At 48.1% G+C, this 20,844-nt stretch overlaps 2 protein-coding genes across 6 annotated transcripts; both read right to left on the bottom strand.

Moving 5' to 3' along the window:
- Positions 1-4,301: 4,301 nt before the first annotated feature.
- On the bottom strand, positions 4,302-12,301 carry LAG3 (lymphocyte activating 3). 4 transcript variants are annotated; one of them, XM_036761696.1, is made up of 8 exons: positions 11,875-12,301; positions 11,524-11,683; positions 10,607-10,842; positions 9,738-9,995; positions 8,811-9,089; positions 5,631-5,873; positions 5,296-5,426; positions 4,302-5,006 (listed from the first exon to the last, which is right to left on the bottom strand). In XM_036761696.1, the coding sequence occupies exons 1-8, from the start codon at positions 11,930-11,932 to the stop codon at positions 4,908-4,910; spliced, it is 1,464 nt and encodes a 487-aa protein (XP_036617591.1). In that variant the 5' UTR covers positions 11,933-12,301; the 3' UTR covers positions 4,302-4,907. The 4 variants fall into 4 exon arrangements, with proteins under 4 accessions (XP_036617591.1, XP_036617589.1, XP_036617587.1 ...); XM_036761694.1 differs by having other exon boundaries at positions 4,320-5,006; positions 5,296-5,873; XM_036761695.1 differs by having other exon boundaries at positions 4,914-5,426.
- Positions 12,302-14,394: 2,093 nt separating this feature from the next.
- On the bottom strand, positions 14,395-19,365 carry PTMS (parathymosin). Of its 2 annotated transcripts, none has more exons than XM_036761959.1 (5): positions 18,944-19,365; positions 15,513-15,584; positions 15,310-15,388; positions 15,098-15,159; positions 14,395-14,939 (listed from the first exon to the last, which is right to left on the bottom strand). In XM_036761959.1, exons 1-5 carry the CDS (start codon positions 18,986-18,988, stop codon positions 14,889-14,891), a joined length of 309 nt encoding a protein of 102 aa, XP_036617854.1. In that variant the 5' UTR covers positions 18,989-19,365; the 3' UTR covers positions 14,395-14,888. The 2 variants fall into 2 exon arrangements, with proteins under 2 accessions (XP_036617854.1, XP_036617855.1); XM_036761960.1 differs by having other exon boundaries at positions 15,322-15,388; positions 18,944-19,284.
- Between the last annotated feature and the right edge of the window lie 1,479 nt (positions 19,366-20,844).

Below are 20,844 nucleotides of genomic sequence, written 5' to 3'. Positions count from 1 at the left end.
TAGTTGTACTATTTTCTTCTCCCACTCAGTACCCCCGGGAGGTCTATCATATCTAACTTTTCCAAAATTCTATTCCTCTCCTTCATGGCCTCTCCTCTCCACCCAGGATCTGACTATCTCCCTCAGCTGCCCTAGGATGGAAAAAAAAATGACTCACTGTAACTTTTACTTGGTTTTCTTGATCAGAATTTGTTCTGGCACACTTTCTAGGTTGTTTTGGAGAAGGTATGCTGGGTGAACTAGGCAAAAATGCTTCCTCTCACTAGCCTTCTTGATTCTGCTTCTCCTTCTTGAGATTCTAATCCTTTTTTATTCTTTTTAATCCTCCTTAATCCCTCATATCCTTTTTAATTGTCCTCCATCTTGCTCTTCTTTCAACCCAGAAATTTCAGCCCCAGAATCTGAACCGGTATCTGACCCTAGAGATTAATCTTTTTCAAATTTTCCTCAATTTTTCCTTCCCAAATTCAACCCTTCACCTTCTTCACTAGTCCAAACCCTTCCATGTCACCTACAATATTTCCTTCTCCTTATTCAGATCAAATCCTCTCTTTTCCTACTCCTTCCCCCCACAACTTTCTCCCATAGAAGATGAATTTGGGTCCATCAATGCCCCTCCATTAACAAGACACAAGTATTCAACATACTGTGAACACATTTTTTTTTAATAAAGCAAAAATGAAAAGTGTAAAGTATTCCAACATGTAGCCCTCTATGCAACCCTCTCACCAAATTCCTCCTGATTACCTTCTCTATTCCATAGATATATCCAGGTAAATTCAGAACTGCACCATTCAACAATATATTCCTGGAGTGGAGAACCTGTGGCTTTGAGGCCACATGTGGCCCTCTAGGTCCTCAAGTGCAGCCCTTTGACTGAATCCAAACTCTATCCCATGAAAAAGGAGTATGATGTAATTAGGACACTGGATTAGTTGTCTAGATTCAAATATTTGGCCCAAGGCAAGTCACTTAAATCTCACTATATCTCAGTTTCCAGATATGAAAAATGAGGGAGTTGGACTTCATGGCCTGGTAAAGTCTCTTTCAGCTCCAAATCTATGACCCTATGACGTTAGCTCAGTTATAGTGTCCCACTCCCACTCTCTTGATTCTCAAGGTCAACTGGTGCAGAATGGCAGACAAGACATCCCAATCTCACTCTAAAGGGTGGAAAAGTCTTTTTTTAAGGACAAAGGAAAAGGAAACAGGGAACCTTGAGACTTATAGGCCAGTGCACAGATCTCATTGCTTCCTGGTGCCTCACAATTGTGTTTTCCCCATGGGAACTTTCTGGTGTCCTCACACTCCCCAAGTTGATGAGAAGGATTGCAAAATTACCTGCAACCTATTACGTATTTAAACTATAAATAGTTTGGGGCTCAAGGTTTCATTTGATCTTATTCCCTATCTTGGTGGTGGTCATTGTTGTTGTTGTTTTGAGGTTGCAATTGTATTTTTATGGGTTTTTTTCCCCTGTCAAAAATCACATGTCAAGTGGTGATTGCATTCCACATGAGACCCCGGCTGGGTACAGGCCTTATGGAGACAGCACAATGATATCACCAGAGGACATTATTAGTCCTGCAATTTCAGAGGCCCATTGGGTCACATGTATTCTCTACATATGCCCCCCCCCACTCTTCTTACTGATAATGTATTTGTGGGAGAGTGTCCTCCCTGCTTAAGGGGACATGGTTTTATTGCTACTTTTTTCACTAGGCTATTTTATTAGGGAGTATCCCACTACCTATATCTTCTGGGTCACAGATCCTACCACCTATACAATTTTAGATATAGCAAACATCTTCATGTCTCCACCATACCTCCTGGACCACTCTGTCCCCCCAAGGATGGACCAGCCCTTCCCAGATTTAGCTCCAGGGACTTATTTATGGCTTTCATATCCAGGTACCACTTTGCACTCAGATTCAAGAAGACTTTGGAAATGCACATACATTCACAATGTGATGTACTTGATAGATTACTAAACCTGAAGTCAAGAGATTTGGGTTCAAATTTCCTCTCTGACACTTTTTAAGTGTGTGATTATGGGAAATCCTTTACTTCTGATCCACAGTAACCTCATCTGTAAATTAGGGATTTAATATTTATCCTGCCTACCTCGAAGGGCATAATGAGGAAAGCACTTGAGAGACCTTCAAAAGCAATGGATAAATATGAGAGATTAGGAAGGATGCATTCATTAAGTACTTACTATATGCTAGGCACATGCAAAAGGGATTTACAATTATTATCTCTTTTGATTAGGTGCTACAGCCAGGGCACATGCAGCCCATGTGACTTTGTGTGTTTATAGAGGCCTTGAATCTGTTTTCTCCTGCAAAGGGTCAAAGTTCCCTGGCAGAGGTTGGCTTCTGCACTGTAGCCAAAGTCCAGGGCTCTGCACACATTGCTAGTTGAAATATAGATATGCCAAATAGATATGGGTAGAAGAAGAGGTACAGGTGGGGAGAGGGTCTACGTATTGTGTTGTGTGCAAGCAGGTGTTGTTTGGATGATGTTCCTGACCCCTGGTGATGATGCTGTGTTAACAGGATTGCATGTGCATGAACATGCAATCCTTAGTATGATAGGGCATAATGCGTTAAGTACATAAATAATATCTTCTGTGATGGTTTCATGAGGTAGCCAGAGTTGCATCAACCCTCCAGACAATAATTCTTGAGCTAAATTGTCTATTGGTAGGCTTGTACCTATTATGTAAACATTACTTGTAGCAGCCACCTTGTTTGACAGATTATAACCTCTCCAAGGTCAGGGACTCTGTCTCTTTTTGTATTCATTGATCTATTCCTTTCCCCAGAGCACTGGGCACAGATCCAAACTCCTAGGGAATGCCTATTAAAAGATGAGCAGCATTGCATACCCCGTACGAATTAGGGGTCCTGCATGGGTGCGTGTAATGTACTGGGTAATCCATACATCATGCGCACACTAGATTACGTGTGCTGGCTTTCATTGTGTATCGCACTGGGCTTTATCTCTGTCGTGGTTGCTGGAAGGTGCACCCTGGCCTCCCTTCAGTCTGTGTTTCGTGGATTGGCCTCAGGGTGGCAGTATGTTCTCATGCCTGGGACAATGGATGGGGGCTGGGGGTGTTCAGGGAGGAGCAAGGAGGTGCCCTCCTCTAAAGCCACAGGACCAAGCCTAGCAGAAGGTATGAGTTGGCATCTCTCCTGGAGTTAAGAAGTCTCTCCCTGTCCCTGGTGTGGGACGTGTATTTCGTGTATTGCAGGTGGAGGAGGGGAGACCCTGGGGCAATACTGCAGTTAGGAACCTAGGACAGATGATGAATGCAGATGGGACACAGTGGGCAGGCACCCTGCATTTGGGAAGTGAAGAATAGGGAGTAGAAGGAAAATACAGAAAGCAGGATGGTGACACAGGAGACCAGTGATGAGATGTGTTTCTCTTCCCTCGGTAGAGAGGTAGTGGGCTACAGGTAGAGAATGTTGTCAGAGGTAGTCAGTTGGCTTTTCTTTGTTATAAGGGAGGATCAATGTGGGAGGATATGACTCTGGTGCTTAAAAAAGGCATCGGTAAAATATTTTTAAAAGAAAGAAAAAAGTACTTGACTTGGAAGCACAAGAGAACTAATTTCATAGCCTATCTCAGATGCTTAGTAGCCGTGTGACCATGGGCAAATTACTTAATCTCTCAGCCTGTTTCCTTATCTACAAAAGAGTAAAATTGGGGGTAATGCCTACAGTATGTTACCCCAGGATTATTGGGAGTGAAATGAAAGTGTATCTCAGCACTTTGTAAACTGGATGGTCCTATATAAATGACAGAATGCATGTAGATGTATAGCCACTTTTTTTTTTATTTTAAAAGGGGGAAAAAGAGCATTAATTAAATTTAGAATACCCAAAAGAAAGGAGGAGGAGGTTTGGAATGGTTAATAGATAAGCAGGGGAAACGGTGGTAGTACGGTAGTAAATTTAATATATTTGTGGTTTAGTCATTTCAATTGTGTCCAAATCTTCGTGCTTCCATTTGGGGTTTTCTTGGCAAAGATACTGGAGTGGTTTGCCATTTCCTTCTCCAGTTCATTTTACAGTTGAGGAAACTGAGGCAAACAAGGTTAAGTGACTTACCCTGGGTCACATGGCTAGTAAGCATATGAGGCCAGATTTGAACTCAGGAAGATGAGTCTTACTAACTCCAGGCACAGTACTTTATCCACTGTGACACCTAGCTGCCCCCATATATATTTTTAAATTCAGACATGATAGGGATTCATAGTTTCATATACAAACCTCTTTTTTCCATTTTTTGTATGTGAACATGTTTATTTATTTTTATTTTTGTCAAATTCATAATAAAGAAAAAAGAAAATATATATTCAAAAGTGCTTTAAACTAATGAGGTATGGGTTTAGGGGAAAAGTGGAAGGGGTTGGACTAGGGACTTGTTTGGAGCCTTCTGAGGCTCCAAAAAAGGCTGAAGCAAGATTAGAGGAAGAGACAGCCGACAGACAAACCAAAGAAGACAGAGACAGAAATAGAAATATGGAGAGAGAGGAAGACCAAAGGCAAATCATTTGATTTTTTCTAAGCCTCCTCCGTAAAATGGAGACCACATCATATTTGTACCATCCATCTCACAGAGTTGTGAGGAAAGTGTAAAACTTTACAAATTACTGCAGAAATGCAATTAAGCTGATGAGGAGCCAGGTAGGCCGTGAGAGGAGCGAGTCACGGGGGTCTCCCAGGGCAGCAAAAAGATAAAGGAGACATAGGCTATGGAGGAACCACAGGCCATCCTGCTGAGAAAGTGGAGTTTATTTGGTGTGGAAGGCCAGTCTTGAGGAAGGAAGGAGCTGCTTCTCAGAGGACTGCCCCATCTTTACATCAGGACCACTCCTGCCAGTGCTCCAGGCTCTATCCCTGACACTGGCTCTCTGGCTGCATTTCTTCTGCCTTGTTTTGTTCCTGGGGCCTTTGAGCTACATCTTCCAGGGCAGAAAACCTCCTGGGCAGCTTGGAGGGAAAGAGATGGATACTGATGTCAACTCTCCTCACCCAACAGAACTAGCCCCTCCCCCATCCTTGTTCTTCCTCCCCAGCTCTTCCCTTCTAAACCCCAGGAGCAGATTTCTGAATGTACTCCTTCCCCAGGCAGAGAGGGAGTAGGGTCTGGGGCAGGGTTTGTAATCTTGGGGGAGGGTCTCTGTGAGGCAGGTTCTCTTAGCAGAGGGAATCTTGGGGATGGTCCTGTGGGCTGTGGATCTACTTTCCTGGAGGTAAGAGAGAATATTCCACACTTTACCTGGCTTTGTCGTAAACGAAACACAGCAGCTCCTACCCCGAAGAGCAGAAGTAAAATGCCAAGGCTGAGGAGAAGAGGGAGCTGTTTCCCACCCTTCAGAGCTTTGGGGTTCCTCTCAGAGAGCTGGGCATCTATAAGACAGGGCACAAGTGAGAGAGGAAAGTGAAGGACAAGATGGTTATAGTAGTTGGAGGAGGGACGGGCCGGGAGAGGCAAAGTGAAGAATAGAATCTGGGGAAGGAGCAGGGCAGAAATGAGAGTGCAGGGAATCTGGAAGAGAGGGTCAGGATTTCTAGGCTGAGGTTGGGGTACCATGGGATTTGGGGGTCTCAAACCTGTGCCCTGAAGCCCCAGATTGTAAACTATAGCTCCACATTGTTGGGTCCCTTGATACACTTGGCACCGCCACTGGTCGACCTGTAGCTCTTCATCTCCCAGCTCCAACCAGGGCCCTGGTGGGTTTTCCAGAGTCTGATTATCCAAGGTGGTCCATAGAAAGTGCTCTTGCCTGAACACTGGGGTCACCTCACAAAGCAGCCCTTTTCTGGAACTTGAAGATCCAAAGGATTTAGCAGTCACTGTGGGAAATTGGGAGAAGGATTATTTGGGGACCCTGATCTCATTCTATTCTCATTCTCGTGCCATGCTCCCTCAGTCTCACCCCTCTCTAATTATCCTATACACCCCAAGGATCAGATGGGCAAGAGGAAGGTGTGAACCTGGATGGAACTAAATAAGGATGCATTTACAGAAATAGGGAAGTCCAGGTGAGGAACTGGTTTGGGGGAAAAGAGGAGTCTATTTTTAGGCATACTGAGTTTGAGGTTAATAACAGGACCTCTAGGATATGTCCAAGAGGCAACCAATGATATCAGACTGAAGATCGGAAGAGACATCACCGCTAGAGACAACTCATCATGTCTTGTATCATTAGTTTTCAATCAACAAACATGGTGAACTCCTACTCATCGTGGCATGGAGATACTCTCGAGTTCTTGAAGACCATACAAGCAGAGTCTTAGGGTATGGCTTGTGATGAACTGTCTGTTGTTCAAGGACTACCAACAACATTTGGAGATGTTCACCATCGATCACAGTCATTCTCAAAGACCATATATGAGGTACTTCTGGAAGTGACAGCACCCCCATTAATAAATTATATGTCCTCTGAGTATGGAAGTATCTTATCAGTACGTATGTCATCTCTTCAAATAGAATTCAACCTCTTCGAGAGCAGGGACCGTCTAATACTTTTTGGTGTCCCCCATGGCACAGGGCTTCAACCAATAAATGTTTATTATTTGTCAAATTTTGGCTAGAAACACAGTATTTTTTTTTTTAAAAAAAAGGAAGGGTTCTTTTGTGGACGTTAGAATGATACTTATAAAGTATAGTCATCCTTATATAATAATTTCTGCTACTCTTGCCAATGAATGAATGAGCAAATACATGAATGAATGAAGGAAATTCCTGCCGATGTGCATTTATAGCGCATAATCACAAGAGAAGAGGGCAGTTGTCAGTGATCCTTCCCTGGAAAAGTAGAGTGGAGCCAAGTCCTCTTGGAGCAACTTGGGAGAAAGGAGGAGTCCGAGCAACTCTCCAGGCCAAAAAATGGTAGGCCAGTCTCCTGGGCCAACCCGAGGGAATTTCAGGATCAATAGTTTGAAAGCAGGAATTTTACCGCCTGCCAATTGTCACTGGTCAGATAGCTTTTTAGTGCCCTGATTGTTTTAACATTCCTTCTCTTAAAGCTTATTTTTTCATAACTAAAAACCCCTCTTCTGTAAATAAACACTTCCAAGTGACTATTGCATCTAAGTAGTGTAGTAGTTAGAGCACTAGGCCTGGAGGTGGGAAGACCTGAATTCAATTCCAGCCTCAGATACTTACATACTTACTTACTGGCTGTGTGACCCAAGGGCGAGTCACTTAATCACCGTCTAACTCAGTTTCCTCAGTAAAAGGGAGCCAATAATAGTACCTAGCCCCCAGGGCTGTTGTGAAAATTAAATGAGATAATGTTTATAAAGCAATTAGTAGCACATTGTGTGGTACACAGTAGGTGTTTAATAAATGCTTGTTCCTTCCTTCCCCCCCTCAAATCTCAACAGAGGTTCCAGCTAGGCCTAGGTCCAGGAATAGCCAGATATCAAAACAAAGAATAATAAAGGAGAGAAGGTGGGGGAGGGCTGAAAGTACAGAAGGTGTCCAAGTTACTAAAGGGTGGTCAAATTCAGTAGTATTTAACACAGGAAAAAATTCAAGTAATCCTTTCTTTTTTAAAAATTTCTTTCTATTTTCTTTTTTTTAACTAATTAGGATTCTTTTTAATTAATTTCTTTTTTCTTTTTCTTTTTTAAAATTAATTAGTATTCCCCCCAACTTAGCACATAAATACTTGTTGGCATGATACTGTGGAGTACTGTGATCTTTGATCATTGGATCAATATGGAAAGTTGTTATTCTTTCACAGATAGTTCATCCTGGCATACGTCCTCATAAAGAGGAGGTTTACAGAATATATTCCACCTCCCTCAGTAAATCAGTGTAGCCTTTACTACTGTGGAAAATATTATACTATTTTATATCATTTTTGTAATTTCTATAAGGCTTAGGGCCTGAACTACTTAACCAGAAGAAAAGCCTGATCCTAACAGTCTCTTTGTTCTCTGAGTAAGCTCAGAGATATCTCTATCTTATATCAACAAAATCCAGATGGAGTATTCCTTGCTCTGTCCATGGCCATTAAGGGTGAAAACCTTGAGCCCAGACACTATCTTGAATGATGTGACTTTTTCCTTATCTTAATATTTTATGGGCATATACTATGTTGTGGAATGTTAATGGCCAATTAAACACAGAGATCCTGGGGCTGCAAATCCAATTGACACTTTTGACAACTATCTAATTGGTTGTATTTACAATCTATCCCATTAAGGGAAATCCTTGTCTTTATGGTCAAACACAGCTGAGAATCATAAATTTTAGTAACATGCTGAATTGTGATTGTTCAAAAGAATATATAACTTGTTCATGTTTCTGTACAAGTCAGTCAGGCATTCTCTGGCTCAATCTCATACATGTATGTCTGTTGGCTATGCTTATGGGAATTTATATAAATAATACAATCTTTTTATTATCTAGTCTGTTGTTTCCTTTAACCAACATCTTAAGGTTCACACTACCACTCCCTATAATTACTTTCTTGTAACCTCCATGTCTCACTTGTAGAAATTCTTAAATCCCATTCCTCTTCCCTACCCAAAGACTGAGACAATCAACTAGCAGATAAGAGAAGATTTTTCCAAAGGTCTATGGGGCAGCTAGCACTTTTTATACTTTATAAGGGGTAGGGAAGTAAGCAAAAGCTACCTGAGCCCCTGAACACTGTCTAGCAACCTGACTTTCCAAGAGGATTTATTATTAAATTGATTTATTATTGACTCTCCTGTCCACTGCCCTTCCTTCTCTATCCTCCAGAACCATACCCAGCCTCTTCCCTATTCTCTGACCTGTGATGACAGCTAAGGTGACCACTGCACTGAGCTGATGCCCTTGAAAACTGAGGCTGCAGTTGTAGGTCCCTGCTTGGGCTCTGCTCACATGGTCCAGCCTCAGGGCAAAGCTGCTTTTGTCATCTCCCGACACAAGGCAGCTGCCTCTGCCCCAAGGTAAGGTCCACTGGGCAATCAGCCCTGGCATGGTTCCTGGAGCAGGGCTGAGATGGCAAGGGAGCTCCACCTTTGATCCTTCTCCCACATACACCGTCTTCTGGGTTAGGGGCTCCAGACCTAGAAAGAGGCCAGAATCCAGTTCAAAGACCAAAAACAGGGACTAGGAAAGGCAGTAGAAAGACACAGGGGGAGGGTGTGCAGAGGTATACGTGTGAAGGCTGGCCTTGCAAAAGAGATATGGAGGGATGAGATGAGAGAGAAGGCTCTCCTAGTTAGGAGCTGTGGAAGGAAAGGCCTTCATACCTCCAGAGAGGAGAGATAGGATCTAGTGAGCATAGGCCGATGCCAGTACAGAGAAGTCTGGCAGCTGGGCTGGTAATAAAAAGGAGCAAGAAAGATGGAGCAGGAAGTAGGAGGAGCTGAAGGCTCCAAGGAGAAGCTTCTGGGAACCCTCCACCAGTTCTGGCTTCTTATTGGGTAAAGAAAAGGATGAAAACATTCGCCAGAGAAGTAGGACCCAGGGGATCATAATTATAAAGGAGAAGGCTCATGGAGGAACAGCCTAGTGAGGTGAGCCAAGAAGAGGTTTGCTAAGGCCAGGAAAGTATGATGCAAATAAGTCTAGAGGGATGAGTGCAGGGAGTGGGAGAAGCTGGTTTTGTCACCAATTGGCATAAAGGAGGAGGAAGAGAATAAAAGAAAAAGGAAGTTTATAGTGGAAAAAGGGAACAGGGACTCTGAATGAGGGAAAACGCTATAAGTTACCTAGGACCGTGAGGTGGTGGGTAGTAGAGACATTGAATCCATCTGGGTAGATAACACAGCAGTCCCAAGGCCCAGCATCTGAGAGAGTGACATGGGACAAGAAGAGAAGACTCCCAACTGGAAAATGCCGGGAAGATGGGCTTATGGGTACCTGGCCTCGAGACCAGAGCACAGCTTCTGGGAGGTCTGGACGGTCAAAAGAACAGTTCAGAAGGACCAGACCTGAGGTCACAATGGGCCCAGGAGGGCTGGCAGTTACTATAAGGAGGGGGAAAAGACATTATCACTCCCAGTGTATTTCCACAATTACCCTGTAAATTCCTTGATGGCAAAGCCCTAGTCTCATACTCCGAACCACCCAGCCAGCACCTAGCACTGTGTCCTTCCACATAGCAGGTGTTTAATGAGTATCTGGTGAATGGATTAAATCATATTTCTTACCCACCCCACTCTCCAAGCCCACCCATAGGATCCTCCTGTTCCTTGTCTCCTGCTACAAAGGATGAATGAATCACATTCCTGTCCCTCATTCTGGATGAGGAGTCAAATCCCTCATGCTCACTATGAGTAGGAAGAAGATGTCTCCACCACTCTTCTCTTAATTTAGCTCACCCCTGACCCCACCCTCTTCTTCCTCTCCCCCAGAATTTTTTTTGGGGCTATGATGTGGTTGCAAGGTTGGTGGAGTGGGGGTGGGGAGAGGTGATGTCTACAGAGAAGGCTCCTCATAGGCTCTGTCGAATTTAAAGTAAGCTAGCCTTGGGAAACCATATGGTCCATTTTTAAGGTAAGGAAATTGAGGTTGTCACCTCCTCACTACTCTTTTCCTGGCCCCAGCTTCCCCAGCTCATTGCCTCCCCCTTACCTACCAAAGGCTCGGCCAAAGCGGAGGCAGAGGTGACATCTCAAATCACCGTGCTCAAAGTGGACCTGGGCTCTGTACTCCCCAGCATCTGAGAGCCAGGCTGGACGGAGCCAGAGTGAGAAATCTCCCTGGTGCAGGCTCAGCCCTCCTAGCTGCAGCCTGGGCTGTGGGGGAAGCCTAACACTCCGCAAACCAGCTGGCCCCACCCTGAATACTGTGTACCAGTTGGCTTGGGGGGTCCTGTGGAAGGGAAAAAGGAGAGAGGAGCAAGGAAGAAAGAGATAAATTGTCTGGTATGAGAGAGGAAAGATGACACTTAAATTGGAGAGACAAGGATGAGGCTTGGGGTTGATGGGACAGAAAAGGAAGAGAGAGAAAGAAGAGTTCACAGAAGCTCAGAGCGGGGATCCCTTAAAGATAATCTAGTCCAGTCCTCCCATTTCACAGAAGAGAAAACTAAAATGCAAAAGGGAAATGTCTCGAGTGCCACACACCCCTTCCAGTTCTCTTTGCATTACAGTATGGGTGGGGAGGGAAGAGTGATAGGGGACAAGGAGACCCTAAGAGCAGAGATTAGATTGTCATTAAACAGAAAGCAAACCACAGGATGTTAGAATGGCAGGGGCTCATTTCTTGAGGGGACAGGGAATAGTAGAATGCAGGCAGGCAAGCTAGAACATCTCAGGCGGGAGGGTGGGATGGGATGGATTAAAAACAGGCAGGCCAGGATGAAGAGTTAAAAGTGAGAATATGGGAGAGGCATTCTAGGCGACAGGGAAATTTGGGGAGCAGAACAAAGGGCCTAGAAACAGAAATAAACTGGGGTGGACCAAGATGAGAGGAGTGATTTGAGGTGGAAAGGGGTATCGCTACAGTTTGAATTGAGTTGGACATTTGGGTTTCTGAGTCTGGGGTCCGTACCTGTCCTGCCAGCGCTGCCAGATGACAGTCACTTTCCAAAGAAAGTTATGCCTCCTAGAGAGGTTTTGGTGAATGCTCGAGAGGACACAGGGGAGCTGAACAGGGAAACCCTCTTTGGCCCATACCACCTGGACTTCTTTCCTGGGTGTTTGAGTCCCTGCTGTAGGAAGAGAGAGGCTAGGGAAATAAGATAGAAACTGGGCAGAGTGGGCACAGAATTCCAGGTGAATCTTCCCGAGGAAAACTCTAAGACATCCCACTCTAAGATGTGGCAGTCTTCAAGGAATCTTATAGAGAATCCCATCTACCCAATCCCAGGTACACAGAAACCAGCCCCTCTCCTCGTCTTACCTCCGGCAACCAGCAACAGTAGCAGCAGTTGGGCTAGGGATCTCACCTCCCACAGCATCTCTCCTCCAAGGAGGCCTGAATAGAGCCCTCCAGGGAAGAACAGGCTAGAGATGATGGGAGGGAGGTATAGGGAGGAAGAGGATGCCAGGAAGGAGATAGAGCCAGAAACCAGGTGGCAGGATATAGAGGTAGAAAGCAGGAAATAAGAGGACAGGAAGAATGGAGAGAGAAATCAGGAGAGCAGAATTCAGAGAGGGTTGAAGGAATAAAGGCCAAAGAACAAAAGGGAGAGGCCAGTGCTGGGATGGAGTACTTCTCTGATGTCCTGTCTTCCCGGTAGCAATGATACCTCCTCCTCTTTCTCCCCCACGGTCCCCACTTCCCCTTCGTATTGCCCCCCTCCTACCACCTCTGGGGCTCACTGTTTCGATTCACATCGGAAAGTGTGAGGGGGCTGATTCCCAGCAGCACCAATCCCCGCCCCTACTGTTATGCTCCCCTTGTTTACTTCTTTCTGTCCTGGGTTCTCCTCCCTCCCTAACCCCAAGGCTTCTCTCTGCCCTTCACTCCCCCACCCAAAGGCATTCCAAACCTGCCCATCATTTACACTTTTCCACATTAGAAGGAAACCTCCTTTAGAGAAGGGATTGTTTCATTCTTTGTACATGAATCTCCAGTGCCTAGCACAATGCCTGACACATAGTAAGTAGGTACTTAATAAATATTTACTGATGAACTGAATGACTGATTCACTACCAGCTAAAGACCCTTCCTTGGTTACCATTCCTTTTCTTCACACCTTTTGCTTATTCATCTATCACTCCCATCCCTACATAAGATTTCTCCAAGACTTAATTCTCTGACTTGCAAATAAATGTCACTTCTCCCCATGTTCCCAGGGAACAGGGCAAATTGGGAAGCAGCCCTGAACCCCAGAGGAAGATAGAGGTACAAATGAATGCCTACCCGTGCACAATCGTTCTCCTGCTAAGATCACAGTATTTAGAACTGGAAAGGATCTTAAGAAATTGCCTGGTCTAACCTTTCCATTTTATAGCTGAGGAAAATGAAGCCCAGAGAATTTAAGTGCCTTGCCCAAGATAAGTACTAGCGAGTAGCCGTTGGAAATTGAACCCATATCCTCTGCCTCCAGTCCTCTGGTTAATGCCTAGGGTGCTAGTGGAGGCCAGTGAGGGAAGGAAAGACTTTGAATAGAAAGATGAAGCCCGATGAGTTAAAAATGCCTCTTAAGCCCCCCCCCCTCCTAACACCTCAGGTTTCAACCCAAGCTGGTCCTAAACCAAGAAAAGGAGAAAGAAGATTTAGCATGAGACAGAAAGATGGTGAGAAACAGATGCAGAGAAAAAAACTAAGAGAAAGAGATAGAGACAAGAAAAGATAAATTCCAAAGGAGAGAAAGAAGGGGCGCTTAAAGAGCAAGGAAGAAGCTTTCCCAATTATTTTTTGTATTATCCTCCCCCAATCCAAAACAAACACACACACACACACACACACACACACACACACCAGTCCGAGGCTTTTCTAAAGGAGAAAATGAAATTAATAATTAATTTTAATAATAAAATAGTAACTCACATATGTAGAGGTTTATGTTTACAAAGGACTTTATACACGTTACTTCATTTTCTCTCTCAGTAAGCTCTAAATGCAAGTATTACTACCCTCATTTTACCCACGAGCAAAGCAGGGTTTGGGAAGGCGAGAGCTAGGACTCCGAGCGGAGGGATCTTTCCGCGGCACCAGTCTCTAGGGAGATGGAGTAGCTCCAGAGGAAGACACCAAAACCCTGGGCAATTCAAGATCAGGGCCCTAAACTTTAGGGAGCCCAGAATGCAGTTCTCATTCCTGCCCACATCCCTTTTCCCGGGGGGGGGGGGGGCAATAAGCACACTACTCCCCTCTTCCCTTAGAGCTTCCTGTCTTAAGCCTTTTTGTATTTGCCTGGGTCAGCAAAATTGCCACAGTCTCAGTTAGCTTTATGCTCCATTCAGCATTCTGTCTTTGTGAACGTGTATGCCAATGTATGTGCAGGTGCGTTCGGAAAGCAGGAAAGGAAAGGAGGAAAAAGGCATGACAGGGAGAAATCTTCAGATCTGCTTCCTCCCAGACAAGAAGAGGGCCCAGGGGTGTCAGCTCCTATCCTGGCCCGGGTTCTCCCTTCAATCAGGAGGTGGAGGAAGAGAGGATGGGCAACTTGGTAGACAGCAACATACCAAAGATTTCCGATAAATCTACTGTGGATATCCAGCTCCTGTGTTTGGTGGGCCTTGTGTTCTTTGGGTTTAGGGTTTAGGGATAGCTTTCAGCCGGGTGGGAGAGAATTGGGGAAAGGAGGATTGTTATTTCATTGTCCCTGAAGAGGGGAAGATCCTAAAAAGACTGAAATTGTACCTTTGTTCCATCACATGTGCAAGTGCTTGAGTGCTCAAGCACTCGCATACACACACAAACACACACACACACACACACATTTGTCAGCCGGGGGAAGCAGGAGGCAGGTTAAAAACAGAAGCGAGACCATTTCTTTATTAAATTATACAAAAAGGATAAAGGGGAGAGGGGGCAGCTGTGGGGCTCAGCCCCAACCCCAGCCTGGTGCTGCGAGGGGGTGGGGAATCTGAGGGAGATCCAGGGATCAGGCAGGGAGAGTGGGAGAGAAGGCAGAAGGGAAAATCTAGGAATGTGGAGAGGGGTAGAATTGGATTTTGAAGAATCAACTGGGGGATGGGAGGAGATAAGAGGATATGGAAAAGAAGAGTAGTCTGGGGATCAGCTGGGGAGCTCTGGAATAGGGAAAGTTGAGGAGGTGAAGGGATGGAGAGGTAAAAATTGGGAGAGGGAACAGTAAGAAGGCTGGGGAGAGTAGGAGGGGGACAGCTCTGGGGAGGAATCCAGAACAGGGAGCCAGGTGAAAGGCCGCTGCACTTATCCCTCCCCATCTCACTTCCAGGCCCCATGGGGTCCTCCCCACCCTCAGCCCAGATGGCTGAGGCTCACACCGATGCCCCATTTTCTGTCTTCTGCCTTTTGGGATCAGCTTCATCCTGTGGAGGGAAAGAGGATCTACGTGAATGCAGAACAGATCTCCTTCTAGTCCCAGCTCTGCCCCAAAATCCAGAGGACCTCAGTTCAGACTCGAAAGGGACCCCAGGATCTGTCGTTCCCCCTAATATCCCCTCCAGTCCCTGAACCCAGCCCCAACCTCATCCTCAGCAGCTCTCTTCAGTGCAGGCCCTTCGTCATCATCTTCCTCCTCTTCCTCATCTGTGAAGCCAGAAATTGGTCACTGTGGAGGGGCAAAGGTCATCTCCAGAGACCACTGGAAGTAGCCCCTGACCCTTGCTTCGGTTCTTCAACTCTGGCTTGATTCTACTTGCTTAGCTCCCCATCATCCCCGACACTCCTTGATCTCACCTTCCTCCTCACCCTCATCATCATCTTCTCCATCCTCTGCAGTCTCCTCCTCCTCCTCTTCTGCTCCATTCTCCTCCTCCTGTGAGTACCAGAAAACAAGATCATGGTCGGGGCATGTACCCAGTAGATTAGTCCCGGGGGAGGGGAAGGGATCTCAGGGCTAGACCCCCAGGGATGTTAGGGCCCTCTTTTCCCCTCTGTACCTCGACCACGTCTTTCTTCCTCTCTTTCCGACTAGTCTTCTCCTCTACTTTTTCTTTCTTCTCCTTCAGGTCCTGTGGAAGGAACAAACAGGTCATCTGTCTCTCACCACCATATTCACCATCTGTTTCTTACCACTATATTCACCAAAGAGCGAAGTGCCTTTAAATCACTGTCCTGTCCTCCCCTGGCCACCCCCCCCCCCACAAGCAGCTCCCTGGAAGAGGGGAGGGCATTAGTACAGTGTGACAAAGCACCCAATGCCTCTTCATGTGGGACAGGAAAGGTGCCAAGTTTAACTCTAGATGAACTCCTCCCTGTAGGCCGAGTGTGGGGAAGGGATTGAGAAGGAACAGAAGATCGTCACCTTGGTGGCTTGCTGATTCCCACCTCCCCGAACACCCCCTTCTCTGCCCCCCCAACCCCCTTTGAGTGCCTGAAAAGCTCAGCTCAGCAAAGCAAATCCCTTCCATCTGCTCTGGCCCTTAATGCCCCACCCCCTCCCAATGTCCCTCCTCCTCCTCCTCCTCCTCCGCCTGGCCCCCTCCCACTGCCCACCCCTCTGCCTTTTGTCTACCTCTGGGGCCTCTATCTGTATGTTTTCTCTTGAGCATCACCCCCCCCCCACCTCAGAGCCTCCCCCAGCTTCTCTCCCCTTTGGTCTCCTCCTTTGTCTCTCTTGGTCTCTGTCTCTGTGCCCACCCCCCTTCATTCGAGGTACTCTGCTAGACATTCTACCGGAACAGAAGCAGCACTCCACTAGCGCCCTCCTCAGCCCTCAACTCTTCTATACTAGGTCCCAAAGTGGGTCACAAGGTCAAGTGCCTTCCCCTGACACCAGCCCCTCCTTCCTTCTGCAAAGTTTTTGGAGGAGTAGGGGAAGCAGCCGTGGCTAGGGTAGGTCAGGTGGGGGATGGGTACTGGGGGAAAAGAGAAAGAATGAAGAATAGGATGGAGAGAAGACACAGCTCAATAAAAAAGACAGGTAGCTTATGGCCCAAGGCCAGAGAACGAGTCTGGGGTGGTCTGAGAATGCAGATGGGGTGGGAGGGAGCCTAGCTTAGGCTGATTCCTCCAACACCTACTTTCTTCCTCTTTACCCCATCCCCACTTCAAGTCCCCTGTGGGCTGCTCTGATCAGTAGGAGAGTAAGAACAAATATTCATTAAGGCTAAAGTCCTCCCTCTCCCTCCCCCTTAACCACTGTGAGGGTATTTTTTGTATCCCTTTAATTTTTCTGTGTGATCAGGTCTGATGTGACTGTGTAACACTGAGTGCCTCAGATTCCACACATGTTTACTTAATTCTGTCTATGACTAGGTCACTCTGTATGTCCCCATTCTGAAGGAAGATTAGAAGGGGGGGGTGGGCCTAGTGAGCCTGTGTTACATTTGATTGGTCTATAGAGACTCTCTTCCCCTCTCCATGAGGAAGCACCCACTCTCTTTCCTTCTCTCTTGTAGTCTGGCTCCCCTAACATCCTGCTTTTCTATCCCCATTTCCCAGCCACATGGTCTGTAGGTCATTTCTTCCACCTCTTCTTCTTCTCCTTGGGGACAGAGACGGGTCTCTCATCCCAATGTCAGAAAGCTGAGATTCTGGTCCAGGCTCTTTCCTATCTCACTAGGAGGCCTCATGCCTCTTTAAGCTATGGTCTGAGCTTCCCATCTGGGTCAGGGGAGATAAGGGAGGAAAGAAGGGGGAGAAAGCTACAAAGTGCCAGGGAGGCCAAAGTCCAGGGGACTGAGTCCTCTCCTCCTGTCAACCCTGCCTGGCTTGGTCACTGTCCCTGGTTTGTTTTTTTTTTTTTCCTCCCCCAAGAGGGGTACAAGGCCCTAGTGCTACTAAGCTTTCTCTGTGCCAAGCATTCTCTGGCCTCATTTACACACTTCTACCCAAACACTGACACAGACAGACACTGATTCAAATACACACACAGAACCAAAGAGAAGTACCCAAGCTATAGTATACACAGAGACACATGGCCTGGTGTTTGGACATCTTAACACGATATGCACGGAGACCACAAACAGCACAACAAAGACACTGTGCATTCATGACCTCTTCTCCTCCTCCCCCGCCCCCAGGCCCATCCTGGCTCCAGAATCACAGATGTACAGCTTGGAAGGCTGTTCAGAGCCCCTCTGAAGTTATCTTCATTTTACAGAGGAAGCTGAGTCTCCCAGAGGAGAAACAACTTGGCCACGGTCACCCACTGGGTGGTGAGTGGGGAGGAGAGATCGGGTCTCCTAGATGCTAGTTCAGAGTTCTTCCCACTGCGGTGCGTCCTGAAACGGTCCCACACTGACACACTCGGAGCCACAGCCACTTCGCGCAAAGCCGCGTGCCCACGGAGTCGCACACAGAGTAACCCCGAGCTCGGGCCCAGGCCATCGCACATAGGCTACTTTGTCAGGCTCCCATAAACACACGAGCACAAGAATCCAAGAGACCAAGGACAGGAACACACGCTCTTCCTCCCTCCCCCGCTGTCTCGAATCCCATTGGTTCTGCCTCCTTTTCTTTGCCAAGCCTCAGGGAGGCCTCCACCCCCGGCTCTTCGGGCTCCCAGGTCCCCAGCTCTTGGCTCCCAGCCTCTAAACCTTGGCCCCATTAATTTCCAAATCGGCCCTCTGACAGGACTCGGCAAGCTCGGGGAGAGAGGGAAGGAAGACTGGGAAAGAGGAAGTTGTAGCGGAATGCGGGGCAGGGGCGCAGGATGGCGTGCCCAGATTTAACCTCTCCCTCTCTCTCCCTTCTCGCCCGAGGTATCCACAACCTTTAGGGACGGGACGGGACGGGACCGGACGGGGTCGAGGCTGGGAGGGGAAAGCCGGGGGCCGTCTGAGGGAAACAAATGGAAGGGAGGGGAAGAAGACCGAAATCGGGCAGACCGTGACTTTAACCCCTGGAGGGAAGGAAGAGGAGCGGGGTCGGGGCAGAGGAGGACAAGGGCCGGGGGACAAGCGGCCCCTCGAGGCTCCCTTCACTCGTGGATCTCCAGCCGCTTCCCGGGAGTCAAGGTGAGGCCGGACGCAGAAGAGCAAGGCTAAGGAGCCGGACGCGGGGCGAAAGGAAAGTGAGAAGACAGACGGGGGCACGGCTGGGGGAATGACCCGGGCGAGGAGGGGCCGGCGGGGGGCACGAGGGAGGACTCCGGGGTCTCGGGAGGCGGAGGAGCGGTAGCGGCGGCGGACGGGGAAGCTAGAGGGCGCTGGCGGGAGCCGAGGGGACCCGGGGTATGGAGAGCCAGGCTCCCGAGCGGGCGGCGGGGGAGGGTGCCCACGGCACGATCCAGAAGCTGTTGGGGAGCCGAGCGGAGCCGGGGAAGGAGTGAGGGGAGACGCAGCGGAGAGGGCGGCGCGGGGCGCACGGAAGCGGCCGAGGCGCGGAGCCCGAGGGCACGGGGCGCAGCTCCCAGCGCCCTCCGTACCTTGGCGCTGAGCTCAGGCGCGGTCTCCACGCTCTTCTCCGACATGGTGCCGGGGCCGGGGCGGGCAGGGAGCCGGGGTCCCGGATCCCGGGAGGAGGGAGCCCCTGGACGGCTGGGGGGGTCCGGTGGCGGCGACTGCGCGCTCTGCAAGCTCCGACCCCCCGGACGAGGACGGAGAGTGGGGTGGGGCGGGGGAGGGTCTGGAGCAGAGACCCGCGGAGAACTGTCCTTCCTTCAGCTCGCAGGTGCACGGCTTTCGGTCCCCGGGTCCCCAGGCTCGTCGCCCCCGCACCAGCAGAGCCGCCGCCGACCAGCCGCTGCCGCCCACGGCCAGGGAACCCGCTTATAAGGCGGCGCTGCCCGACGGGAGGGGCTTCCCAGGGGTGGGGCAGGCGGGAGCTGGGAGGAGAGGGGAGGAAAGAGAAGGGGAGGGGAGGGAGATGAAAGAGGAGGTTGGAGGGGTGGGGATAGGAGGATGGAAATGAGGGGCGGAGGAGAGGGGAGAGGGACGGAGAAAGAAGAAACAGAGACCCAGAAAGAAGAGAGCGAGAGACGAGACAGACGCGCAGGGAAAGAAGAGACAGACGGAGGGAAGGGGCCAAGAAGGAGAAAAGGAGAAGACGGGGAGAGACAAAGAGTCAAAAGTCACACGGGGAGAGCGAGCCGAGACCGAAGCTGGAGAGAGGAGGCGGCCGAGGGGAGGAAGGCAGCGGAGGAAAAGGAGTGGAGTGGGGAGGGGTGGGGCTCGTGTTAGGTGGGCTCCCTCCAGATTTCCCATTAGGATTTCGGAGACAGTTCTGAAGTCATGGGCTTGGAGAGAAGGCCGGACGATGTGACAACTCTTAGATTTCAAATGCTAATAATATCAAATGTTAATTATTACAACATTTTCAGTAACTTGAACAAAAATCATTCAAATAAATAAATACATTATCAATTGAGGTAATATCTGTAAAGTGCTTTGCAAACCTCGAAGCGCTCACATGTATACCGGAGCTGTCATTGCTGGGTTTTTTTGCACCCAAAAAGCTTTAGAAGAAAGGCATCGGGAGCCAAGCTGGGTGGGGGAAGGTGAGAAGAATAAGTAAGGCAAGTATTTGACTGCTATGGCAAGGGACCAAAGGCCTGAGAACGGAGGAGGAGGAAAAAGCTGCTCCCAAACTTAACTTCTTGAGCCTGGCCTCCCCTCCCTCTTCCCACCCGTGGTACCTTTGGGGGATGGAGACAGACGGAAGGAGGGTCCACCCTTCCAGCTGAGGAGTGACTGGAATTTGTGACCCAGCTCTATTTACTTCACCCTTGCTCTGAGGAACATCCAGAGCCTCTTTTCCATGATGCTCTGCTTTCTCCCATCTTCCCATCTCCTATCGACTCATTTTCTTCCTCTTTGTGCTCACTTCTTCTTTTGCCCTTGAGTAACCCCCAAGTTACTCTCCCTCGAAACTTGGCTTTCACGTCCATTTCTTCTTCTCTCCAGCCTTTCCTATCATCTCCTGACCATGTCTGTCATCCTTTCATTTGTTCCCTATTCTACCTGCCTCTCCCCCTCATTCTTTAAATCCTCTCTTTCCCCATTTTTGCCTTTCCCAGGATGCACTCTTATCTGCCTTCTGCCTTATCTGACCTTATGACCTGGACCTTCTCAATCTCAGCTATTCCCGCCCCCCTCCCATTCTGCTTAATTTCTTTCTTTCCTTATCTTCCCCTCTCCCCCACTTGTAGGGGAGATACATATTTATTAAGTACCTACTATGTGCCAGGCACTGTGCTAAGCTCTTCATAAATATGTCATCTGATAAAATGGGTCTCTCTTCCCAAGTATCTCCCCTTCCTCTCTACAAACTTAACCCCATGGTCTCACCAGGTTTCACTTTCCCTCACTTTTTATCTTTCCTTGAATC

The sequence above is a fragment of the Trichosurus vulpecula genome, chromosome 5, assembly GCF_011100635.1.
Source record: "Trichosurus vulpecula isolate mTriVul1 chromosome 5, mTriVul1.pri, whole genome shotgun sequence".
Taxonomy (NCBI): Eukaryota; Metazoa; Chordata; class Mammalia; order Diprotodontia; family Phalangeridae; genus Trichosurus; species Trichosurus vulpecula.
Note: the sequence above shows the minus strand (reverse complement) of the source record. Positions and strands in the feature narration are given on the sequence as shown.

What these genes read in the sequence shown, in the direction of transcription:
- LAG3 (XM_036761692.1), bottom strand. Translation starts at nt 11,932, where the DNA reads ATGCTGTGGGAGGTGAGATCCCTAGCCCAACTGCTGCTACTGTTGCTG. An exon ending in CCGCTTTGGCCGAGCCTTTG is followed by an intron (nt 9,996 to 10,606) that starts GTAGGTAAGGGG and finishes CCCTCCTTATAG; the next exon opens with TAACTGCCAGCCCTCCTGGG. An exon ending in CCACCACCTCACGGTCCTAG is followed by an intron (nt 9,090 to 9,737) that starts GTAACTTATAGC and finishes GCCTCTTTCTAG; the next exon opens with GTCTGGAGCCCCTAACCCAG.
- PTMS (XM_036761959.1), bottom strand. Translation starts at nt 18,988, where the DNA reads ATGTCGGAGAAGAGCGTGGAGACCGCGCCTGAGCTCAGCGCCAAG. An exon ending in GGAAGAAAGACGTGGTCGAG is followed by an intron (nt 15,389 to 15,512) that starts GTACAGAGGGGA and finishes TGGTACTCACAG; the next exon opens with GAGGAGGAGAATGGAGCAGA. An exon ending in AGAGAGCTGCTGAGGATGAG is followed by an intron (nt 14,940 to 15,097) that starts GTTGGGGCTGGG and finishes TTCCCTCCACAG; the next exon opens with GATGAAGCTGATCCCAAAAG.